Genomic DNA, 11764 nt, shown 5'->3' with positions numbered 1-11764 from the left:
TCTAATACCTCTAAACTTCAGGTCAATGTTTAGCTTCTAGACGAAAAAAAAAAATTGTTTTAGCACTTAAACGATATAAATGTTTGCATAATCCATAAATGGTATGAAAACGTTTATTTGCCCTTCTAACTTTTATTAAATGTTCATTTTTAATGTTCTGGCTTGCAACATAGATGTAAACAATCAAATTACTATTAAAATAGCAAAGTGGCAGGTGATATTGCAAAATTATGATATTTAATTATCCAAATCAGTTACCACATTAATCTTCATAGCCATCTTAGCTTTCGCAAATGAAAAGATTTGACGAACATGTTTCTTAAATTAATAAGTTCAAAAATCAAAATAAACATTTTTATCATTTAGAGATCATATCCAACTCAAAATGAGCTCATAAGTTGAGAAGATCACATCACTATTGATTTATCATCCACATATGAAACCAACAGAAAATGACGTTTATTAATCCATTTTCAACAAATACATGTATGAGAACATAAAGAAGATTTATTTTATTATTATTATTTTATTTATTCCATGTGAATTTGGAGTTATTATCTGAATACAACTATATCCTCATTCAGTATGAGTTAAGGGTCGAATATGCTTTCTCAACAAAATATGAACACTCTACGCAGCGAATCAATATTAATAGATTAAGAGGTGGCTCACATAGATAATAAACTAAGAACATCTTTAATGGTTTATTGAGCAAACTCATTAACCATTAAACATTTAAACTCTTCGTACGCGCAGTATTTAATGACCAATATTAAGCAATTGATGACCACCCAGCCCTCAATGGGCCCACTTTAAATAAAAGATACTTAAATATATTATTTTAAATTAACCATGTGTTATTTTATAGAAATTTGTATTTTCTAAATATTTCAATAATTTATTTCAATTTTATTTATATATATTAACTGATTATTTTTATTAAATAAATTTGGTTAAATAACTATATTTATTACAATATATATTATATATAATTAAAGTAATGAGTGAAATGATCATGGATCTTTTTTCAAAAAAAAAAATGATCATGGATCCTATATTATAATACAATTATAATTTAATGCGAAATTTTAATAAATATTAATGAGGTGGCATATTATCAAATTGTGGATAATCTAACCATTAAAAATAGCAGCCAAGAGGGCATATATATATATATATATATAATTCTTGAAATTAGTGAATTGATAACTGAAGCTTGATACACCTGCCCAAGTTGAACACTAAAAAGCTGGTCATGTCTTCCAATCAGCACATGTTCCTGTATCCTTGCCCACCCAACATGTAGAAAGGTCCACTTATAGTACCTCCCTTGTCTATATATCCTTAACAATTCCCTTGCCACCACTTCACCTCCATCATCCATTAACAACCCTCAAAACTCCAAACCATGGTCAGCCCAAAGAAGCTCATCAAAATGGCAAGAAAATGGAGGTTATTAGCAGCAACAAGAAGACACAGTACTGCTCTTTCTTTAACAAGAACAGAGAGTGCTTCTTCATCCATAGCTTGTAAAGGCCACTTCATAGCTTACTCAAGAGATGGCTACCGTTTCATGGTCCCTTTGGCATTCCTCAGCAGTGATATCTTTAAGGAATTGTTCAAGCTTGCAGAAGAGGAGTTTGGACTCCCAGGAAAAGGTCCTATTGTTTTGCCTTGTGATGCTATTTCCATGGGACAAGTCCTACAAGTTCTTAACATGCATGTCTCTAAGGATGTGGAGAAGGCCTTCTTGAATAACATTATTTTCACTGCTCGTTGTTCCACGTCTCCTTTTCTTTCTCAAGGGTGTACCCAATTGCATGCAGTTTTGCATGGCTTTTGATCAGGTTTATTTTGTTGTTTTTATATTGTTTAATTATGTATATATAGTTCACTGCTTCTCTATAGATGTCATCTCTTGAGAATGGTTTTCATTCCGGTGTCTTGTGACTTGTGAGAGAGAAGTTCAATTTTAATTTTTTAATGGAACTTTGATTTTCTTTCTTTATTTATTTTTTATATTACCAAACAGAGCATATAAGTGCCCCCATTAAAATAAAAATAAAATAAAATCACAGTGATGCACATGCGTGATGGAGTTAATATTCTAACACACATATACCCTCACTTGTATGAGCTTTACGATTTGATCTCGGATAAGGGTACGTGAATTAATCAAACCAGAATTCCCTGCAGGGATATCATTAGTATTTCAGCCATTTTTTGGTGACCATAACTGTAAAGGCAACCAGACTGAAAAATCAGAAAGCTTGACTAAAAACCTGCAATATTTAATCTGTAGTCAGATAGCAGAACACTTGATGTGTTTGGAAAGAAAAAATAAATAAATAAATAAAAGCCCACATGCACTGTAAATATTGCCTGAACTCATACACAGATAAACAGAATAAAGAATGAACAAAGAATCAAAGATCATACTTATCATTTTATTGCAGTTGCAATTTATCAAGTATGCATCATCTTCACAGTGGCTTTAGAACAAATAAACCAATTTCTCAATCAACTCATTTAATGTATACAAATGTTAAAAACTCAAAATTTTTGGTAGTAAGCAAGGCAAAAGTTACAGATGACAAGTGGTCCCCTTCGGTAAGACGGGTTTACAACATGATCATCTAAAATTTACATAGACAATGGCAGGAGCATTCTTCGCTTGCTTTTCCGGTTTTGTCTCACTTGCTTTGTTATTTTCATACAAATGTAAAAAAGGGTTGCCACAAACATTAAGGAAAAGGCGAGCCTCATATGCCGGAAATATAAAGAGACTGCTGAGAAAACCACCAAAGCGAAAATCGCCAGTTCCCATATGACTGACATTACATCCACCCTGCAATGATAAAATTGATAGATTTGCTGAATTAGAACTCTTGCTTATCCAAAATAATCATGCTACAAAATCAACAAAGTAATTTAGATTTATAAACTGCAGTAGTTAATTAATCAGCTCATATGTGCTTTCATACATGTTAGATACAAACCAAATATGTTATTTAAGCTCGATTCAACCCAAAACTCTTAAACTTATAGAATGAAAGACCCATAATTATGCATGCATATCTAAATTTATCAAATTAACGGATACGAGACAATCGATTACTCTAATACAGCACGTGAAACGTGTAAATAGATATTAACTAAAAACATAAAAAATGAACCAAATAAGCCAATTAACGCAGCTCTAATATCATGCAAACATATTAGCCAAGTCTGATTTAACCCCAAAACTGAAGTTCACAGAATGAGAGACACAACAAGGTTATATATTCACAACCATACGTACCAAACTAACTAGTGTGGGACTATTAGCTACTCTTAACAGTACAAATCAATTAGATTGCACAAAATTTGTTTTCAAAAATTTTAGCAGGGCTCTCAATCTATCAAAAAGAAAGGCCATTCAATTGAAAATGAAATTAGCCCTCGGTTCTTTTATTTTCATTGAAAAGAGCAGTGACTGATCTATCACATAATGCACCATAAAGTGAAAAGACATTCTTAATATGGTCTATTGGGTAGAGAATCTATATAATTACATCATTATATGATCATTGCCGAGAAAAAAAAAATGCAGCGTCACTTTAATAAGGACGGAATTATCCGTATGTACACAATAAATTGAGTTAATAATGACCAGACTTTGCACTCAATTTGTGTTTGTGGCGTTCTATGCATTAGCTTCAAATTGTTAATCCTGACATTTTTACAGTATGATGGTCGACTTTTAGGAGATTCCCCCATGATAAAGAAAATATTTCACAATGTCACAAAAAGAAGCTGGAGCAAATACATACGCTTATGTAGTTGATCATGTGAAGTGTCCTGATAACCATTATATGCAATGCAATGCAACCTATACCAACTAGCAAGCAAATAATGCATGCTTACAATGTCACCTTAACTCCTAGTGATCAAAGCAGGGCACTAGATCTAAATTAGATATCGAGAAAGCCTATGATTCACTTAGCTGGAGTGCAATTCTTGCAACCTTAACTAAAATGAATTTCCCTGACAAGTGGGTCTCTTGGATCAGTGCTTGTCTTCGCTCTAGTTCTTTCTCCATTTTAATTAACGGGGTTCCTTCCCCTTGGTTCTCTTTCTCCTGAGGAATCCGCCAAGGAGATCCCATTTCTTCTTACCTTTTTATTCTAGTTGCCCAAAACTTCTCCTCTATGATGAACTTTGCCCTCAGAAATAATTTTATTCCTGGCTTTGATTGTAACCTTAGTTTGAACTTCAACCATCTCATGTTTGCGGACGATCTTATCCTGATTACTAAAGCCACTCGCTCTGCTGCCCGCAATATTAATTTATGCCTTTCAATCTACTCACAACTTTCTGGCCAATACCCCAACCACACTAAATCTCAAATCTTCTTTCCCTCTTGGTTCAATCAAAGAGTTATCAATAGCATATGCTCCATTCTGAGACTTCCTCAAACTTCTTTTCCACTGCGCTACTTGGGTATCCTTATTTCTCCAAAAAAGATAAGTGTCCACTCATTCAAACCTATGATTGATAAGATCCGTTGCTTGTGTACTAGATGGAAAAACTTTAAACTCTCTGCTGCAGCTAAATCTATCCTCATTAATTCCTCAATTCTCTCTATTCCAACATATTACCTCTCGGTCTATCCCATTCCTGATTCTGTTCTTCATGAAATTACTAAACTTGTCAGGGATTTCTTTTGGTTTAAAGGGGGCAATGGAAAGGGCATCCATGCTGTTGCTTGGTGTCGTCTTACTGATTTTAAATCTGAGGGGGGCCTTGGTTTTCGCAATCTTGCACTTGCTAAACACTCTCTAATGGCCAAAAATGTGTTTACCTATCTCAATGCTGATAATGTTTTCTGGGTCGAAATCGCTCGCCATAAATATGGTAGAATTAATTTCTGGACTGATCTAATCCCCCCCAGATGCTCTTGGGTGTTCAGAAGTATTTGTAAAACTGCTAGTATTTTAAAACCAAATCTCTGGATTAAAACCTTTAACCCCATTCAGACATCTTTTCAGTTTGACCCTTGGCTTTTTGATGTGCCCATTGCTTTCAAGCCAACTTATCTGAATGTTTCTGTTGATTTTAGTAATCCTACTGTCTAAGTTAGTTGTTAATGGGCAATGGAATTTTTCTCTCCTTGAATCTCTGTTCGGAGAAAACCTTTCTTCCATTATTTCTAATCTCAGTGCTATTGACTGTTCTGGTAATAACACTTGGGTTTGGCTTCCCAACCCTTCAAAGCTCAAAATTTCTGTTGTTGTTTATCATCATCTTAATCTTGATATTAACCATAATGAGTCCTGGGCTGGTTGGACTAAAATCTGGCGTCTCCATGTCGCTCCGCGCGTCAAGCATTTCATTTGGTTGCTGCTCCATGGTAGAATCTCTACCACTGATTATTTACATAGTATCAATATAAGTCCCAGAACTTTATGCATCTTTTGTAGTCTTGATCTGGAATCGGCTGATCATCTTTTTCATGGTTGCTGTAAAGCTCAGCAGGTCTGGAACTTATTGAACCGCACCTTAAACATTAACATATCCTTCCCTGATCGCATTTCTTCTGGAGCTTGGATTACTGATTATAATCTCTCCCTGCATTCCATTTCTATTATTGTTGTTTCTATCTGGTTATTATGGAAGGGCAGATGTGCTGCTATCTTCAACAATATCAGGCCCAATTACCCTCTTCTTGTCCGCAAAGCTATTGCCCATGTGCAGGAATTTTTACAGGGAAATGCCTCTCTCAGTGGCCGGCGTCTCCTGCTTAATAATTTCTCTCAAGCTGACGGCCTCTTCCTCTTCTTTGCCTTCAGTTGGAATTGTGCTAACAAGGTTGGTCAACTTGGGTATTTTGTTTCAAACTCTAATCACAAAATTATCTGTGCAGGGAATTGTTCTTTCACTGCTGAATCAATCTTCGAATCTGCAATCCATGCTCTGAATACTGCCATTCACAATGCTATCACCAGACAACTGAACATCCGCCGCATCCTACACTATCATCAGCTCATCTCCCAACTTCTATGCAGCAACTGTGAACCAGTCAATTGGCGTTTCTCTCAAGCCATCTCCAATATAAACAACCTTCTCCGGTTTGTGATGAATCCCCCTCTCGTTGAGATTCCTAGATGCTGGAATTCCCCCGCCATTGCTCTTGCTTCTTCAGGCGCCAACAACCACAATCTCAATCTTTTCTTGACCGGGCGTGATCTCCCGCGATGGATTATGAAAATCTTCATTGAAGCTGGCTTTTCCTTTTGATTCTTGCACTTGTGTCTTACCTTTATCTTTGTTGTCTCTTTTTGTCTTTGTGTTTGGTTTGTTACTTGTAATTTTAACTCTGTAATTCCTTCTTTTTTTAATAATTAAGCTCTCTGAGCTCTTTCCCTCAAAAAAAAAGCAGGGCACTAGATCAAATCCTTCCCTTAACCAAAATACAATCTTGTTTATAAGTGAGAACCAACCGTGTTTTCCATCTTCATAAGTTAATGCACCAAAGTTCCAACCCATCCCTCCATCTTAGCAAAAATTTAAATCAACGAAATAAATATAATCATCCCTATCATTTTTAAAAACAGTTTGTGGATACTTAAAATCAAATTTGGAAAAATGACAAACTAAACACGTCCACCCTTTCAAAAAAGATATATGCATTCTCTTAATTTTTATGTACTTGTTACCTCCTAAAATAACTATTCTTATACTAAATGATTCACTTACCAATTAAAATACTCTCACAAGCCCTATATGCAACACTAAGGAAACTAATTTTTTCCCCCTAATTTTGTTTGAAAAATAATAGGAAGGACTAGCAAAAATCAACAATCTTGAAAGCTCAAACTTCCACCAATAAGACATTAAAGAAGAAAGCCTTAAAAACTAAACAAATATGATTAAAAAAGAGTATCACTGTGATAAATGATGGTGGTTAAAGCCATAAAAAAGGCCATGGTCATTTACATACATCAAGAAGGAAATTAGCTCCTAATTATGGCTTTAAATAAAGATGTAGTTATAGTAACAAGCAAAGAGAAATTGGAGGGGAATAAGTAAGTCTGTGATGTGGAGATATGCAATTTGAACATTTCTAGGGGAAAAACTAAGAAAACTAGTTATTAAATTTGAATTTCCACCGAACACAGGACTTGGAAAACCAAATAAATTACTCATAATGCCTTAGATATCACAAGTTCAAACGGAGGAAACACATTAGCTATTTCACCATGTGAGATTATGTATGTTTAACCAAATTATCTCTTTTACTTGATATATCTTTTTTTATATAAGACTTCATATTTGGACCTACACTGAATTCTAAACTCAAGAAAAATGCAACCTTTTCGTCAAACATTCTTAGTGCTATTTAAGATTAAAAAGGTGTCAAGTAACACGACAAAAATTGATCCAAAGCTTCCAAAGAGCAACAACAAACCATCTTTTAACACTTTAAACTCTGGAAGCTTTTTATTGAAACTCAAAACAATAAACTAGACTGACCTACATCCATGAATAATAACAGTAATCAGGACTAACTCAACAGCAACCAATCAGTTTAAAGCTATATAGGAGACAGGGTATGCGAAAAAGGATCAATACATGTATATCTATATATATGTGCATCAGTGGCCAGTGCATGATTTAGATACATATAAACAAAATGATTTCGGTAGAGGCAATGACAACCTTGCTGATTATCTTCAAAAACAAGGACTTTAACCACAAAAAGGAGAAGCCAGAGTGATAACATCTACATCTGACAAGGATTTGCATGTAACCATAGATGGCAGCATATGATAAAAGAGACTAATCAAATCCAGGCACATTTCTAGCCAAACTAAGATCTCCACAAAGGAATTATAAATGCCAACAAGACCAAACATGAACTAGAAAAATCACAAGAACTACACCGATAAAATTAGCAAATCAGAATATAAGCAGCTTAAAGTACCAAAATCAAGAAACTCTAAAATCCAGAGATTGCACAACCCTAACAAAAATTATAATAATTTCTACAAGAAATTCACAACAATTGAGATTGAGATAGAACTAAGAAAGGATCTAGGGTTAGAGAGATGACGCACCTGGAGGAGACACTAGTCGTGGATGAGGATGAGGAGGAGGAGGAGGAGGGAGGAGAGGAGGGAGAGCGAGGCCCAGTCGTGCTTGGACCGGATCTGGTACTCCCTCAATTGCTCCGCCAGATTCGACCTGGTTATCATCTCTCTTCCACTCAGGATCTCAAAAGAGATCGATCGAGGTCTTTGTTGACAACCTTCGTCTCTTACTTCCTTTGGATTGATTCTACGGAAAGGAAGGATCTTTCTACAAATCCATAGACATCTCGAGGTAGATCGCCGGGTGGTCGGAGCCGGTGGGGGTGTGAGATTCCGGCGAGAAGCGTCAACGAGTGGAAAGAAACGACAGCGCGTCTACAGATCCCACTTGTTGTGTTACGGAAAAATTAGAGTATGAAACGATGCCCAACGGAAGAGAAGTTATCAAATGTGAGATTTTTGTGGCCATATAAATTTTGGGTTAATTGTTTTTAAATATTTATTTATTATTTAATTAGAGTGGTAATTGTTTGTTTTTCCTTTTAAATGAGATGGTGAGAATTGTAATTTATTCGTATTTATTTAAAAAAAAGGAAATTATGAGTATGCAAATATGTTTATTTTTCTTCCCATAAAAATAAATATTTTAAACACAACACTCTAGGTTTGACATGGATGAAGCTTAGAGATCTAAATACAAAATTTAATTTTCTATGCAGTTATCAACGGTTGATGCAATTAAAATTTTATTTCTAATATTCAAGGTAATAATGTTTGGGTTGTAGATCACGAGAATATTAGAAAGATTTTTATCTTATATTTTTATGCACAGTTTCGATCTAAGTGCTGAACTTACTTTCAATTTGAATGGTCTAAACTTCCACAACGTAACCAAAGTGTTAACCTTTTCCCCGTTGGAAGCCCTTTTTTGATGGCAAAAGTCAAAAATGCCAATTATGAGCTAGGAGCAAAGAAGGTGCCTAGGCCATATAGTTTTCCCATTATGTATTTATTTTTATTTAAATTTAACCAATTGTCTATGATGACTTGATGAGGCTTTGTGAAGAATTCTACCGGGGATCAATCAATCTTGAAAGGATTAACTAGGCATGTATCACTCTTATCCTGAAAGCGGACACTCCTCGACTTAATTACAACTAATTATCCCTCGATTAGTCTCATTAATTCTACTCTCAAAATCATTTCTAAAATTCTTGTCATGCGCCTTAGCAAGGTAATGGGGTCACTTGTGGACAATTCTCAATCTACCTTCATCTCAAGTAAATATATCTCACATAACATCGTGACGACATAGGAATTAATCTTCAGCCTTTGGAAAAACACATCTTGATCACACCATTAAAGTGGATTTTGCAAAAGTTTTCGATAGGATAAACTAGAACTTCATCCTTGAACTTATGTTTGTCAAGGGCTTTGACACTTGTAGGGTGGATTAGATTAAGAACATTATATATACCTCAAAAGCTTCAATCCTCATTAGTAGTTTCCTGGGTAGGTACATTAGATAGTACTAAGGTTCGAGGTAGGGGTGATCTTTTCTTACTCATACTTTTCACCCTAGTAACTGATGTCCTTAGGTCAATGTTCTCACATGCTCTATCCTATGGGATCCTATATTGGGTCCTGCTAGATCGGTTTAGTAAATTGTGTTGTCTCTAATGTGCTAATGATCTGTTTATTCTCTTAGTTAGGGACAGAGAAGACCTTAGGATCATAAAGCTATCCTTTGTTAACGATAACTCAAGATTGTTTATTAATTTTAACATATATTCTATGATATTTGGGCAAGTACACGATACATCCTTCTCAGGAACTTAATTGTTCCATCAGTCTTCTTCCTTTAATCTATCTTGACATTTCCATCTCTAAGAGGCACTCTCGTGGCCAAGATTGGGATAAACTCACTTCCGTGAACAAGGCTTAATTCTCCTCTTAGAAATCCAAGCTCCCATTATTAGACTACAAACTCACCTCAATTAACTCTGTTCTCAAGTCAATTCCTAGTTATTGGGTGTTCATTTTTAAGCTTCCAAGTTGGGTCCCCATGGCCAATAAATCTATCAGCCCAAACTTTCTTTGGTTTGACCATGAGATAGATAAGCTTGCTTGCTGGCTTGTTAGATGGAGCCCACTGTGCAAATCACAAGAACATGGGGGTGGAGTATTCTAAATCTTGTAGACTTTAGCCATGCAATCTTGGGGAAATTGTTGTGGAAGATTGGGTCTAATTAGCGTTGGTACAGTTTGCAAGTATTCTGGTTTAATTATTTTCTTCGAACCCACTTTTGAAACCTTTTTACTAGTCCACCTTCTAGGAGATCCTTCTTATGGAATGACATCCTGAGTTGTTTCCCGATGTTTAGGACTTACATCAATCCCTACTATTAATGATTGTGTCGTTGCTCTATTTTGGTTTGGCTGCTAGTTGTGCGCCTAGATATTTATGACCTAATGTCTTTAGTAACTCTCAAAACTTGTGGGGCATGGTAAAAGATTTCATTTCCTCCCCATCTTGAGAGCTAGCATAAGAATCTATACTAGTTAACTCACTCTCTAGGATCCCCACTTCCTCAAGGAATAGTTGGGACACTAAGCAATAAGGCCTCACCATTAATGGATGCTTCATAGTCAAATTGTTTTATGAATTCCTTAACAATGGGGGTTGCCACTACTCGATCTCCCTATCATCTAGAAGGGAGTTTCTCCTGGGAAAGTAAGCGCATTTGTCTAGCTGACCTAGGACAACAAGATCTTCACGCTCGAAAACTTGGTTATTAAAAGATGTAACCAACTCCAAACTATTATTGCTCATATTCGGAATCACTTTGGTCAAATTTTGGGCTTGAGTCTTTTTTATATATTACTCTTTGATTAGTTAGGTCCTTGGAGACTTTACCTCAGTAGTCAAGCCAAAGAAACCTGGATCTTTTATTCTAAGCCGTCATCTAGAACATTTGGTTGGATAGAAATGCATACATTTGTTTTTTTAAAACTGTTATCGCCTACTACAACCATTGTGAAAATCATTCATATAAATATTTATCCTGTGGGTGTCTATAGTTCTTTATTCTAAGAAGAAAAAGATGAAGGCGGCTATCAATTAAGTTAAACATAGCCTCGAGCCCATACGCATGTTGGGAGTGATCTTGTGAGATATTTTTAGGGCCTGTTTGGCTGCAAAAAAAAAAAAATATGGAATAATTTTATTATGTAAGAAGTGCAAGTGATTATTACAGAAATTATAGCATATTTTATTTCTACAGAATGAGTGTTTGGTTACCAAAATAAAAAAAAATTACTGAGATCGACCGATCGGCAACTAGACCACCGGTGGACCTGTGGCCGGTCGTCGGAGATCGGACGGAGCACGGTGGATCGGCAGTGTGTCAACTGAGGCTAACCGGGCGGACCACCAGTGGATCACCGACGTGTCACAGGAGGTTGGTGGACCGGTGACCAGTTGCCAGAAGCCTGCCGGACAACCGGTGGATGGCCGGTGTGTCACCGGAGGCCGGTGGACCGGTGATTGGATTATCGGTGGACCGATGACCTGTCGTCGGAGGCCGATTGGACTGGTGGCCAGTGGCCGGAGACTGGCCGAGCCACCTGTGGACTGGTAGCTGGTTGCTGGATCAAAAAATAGAGAGATTTTTAACAATAAAAAAATATTC

The 11764-nt window shown here is 36.0% G+C and overlaps 1 protein-coding gene across 1 annotated transcript; it reads left to right on the top strand.

The window, feature by feature from the left end:
* The first annotated feature begins 1387 nt into the window (after positions 1 to 1387).
* LOC120272598 (auxin-responsive protein SAUR68-like) lies at positions 1388 to 2003 on the top strand. The gene has a single exon (XM_039279466.1). It carries the CDS (start codon positions 1409 to 1411, stop codon positions 1841 to 1843), a length of 435 nt encoding a protein of 144 aa, XP_039135400.1. The 5' UTR covers positions 1388 to 1408; the 3' UTR covers positions 1844 to 2003.
* Positions 2004 to 11764: the final 9761 nt, after the last annotated feature.

The sequence above is a fragment of the Dioscorea cayenensis genome, chromosome 11 (genome assembly GCF_009730915.1).
Source record: "Dioscorea cayenensis subsp. rotundata cultivar TDr96_F1 chromosome 11, TDr96_F1_v2_PseudoChromosome.rev07_lg8_w22 25.fasta, whole genome shotgun sequence".
In the NCBI taxonomy this organism is placed as follows: domain Eukaryota; kingdom Viridiplantae; phylum Streptophyta; class Magnoliopsida; order Dioscoreales; family Dioscoreaceae; genus Dioscorea; species Dioscorea cayenensis.
The sequence above is the reverse complement of the archived record's forward strand: the minus strand, read 5'-3'. Positions and strand labels throughout refer to the sequence as shown.

What these genes read in the sequence shown, in the direction of transcription:
- LOC120272598 (XM_039279466.1), top strand. Translation starts at nt 1,409, where the DNA reads ATGGTCAGCCCAAAGAAGCTCATCAAAATGGCAAGAAAATGGAGGTTA.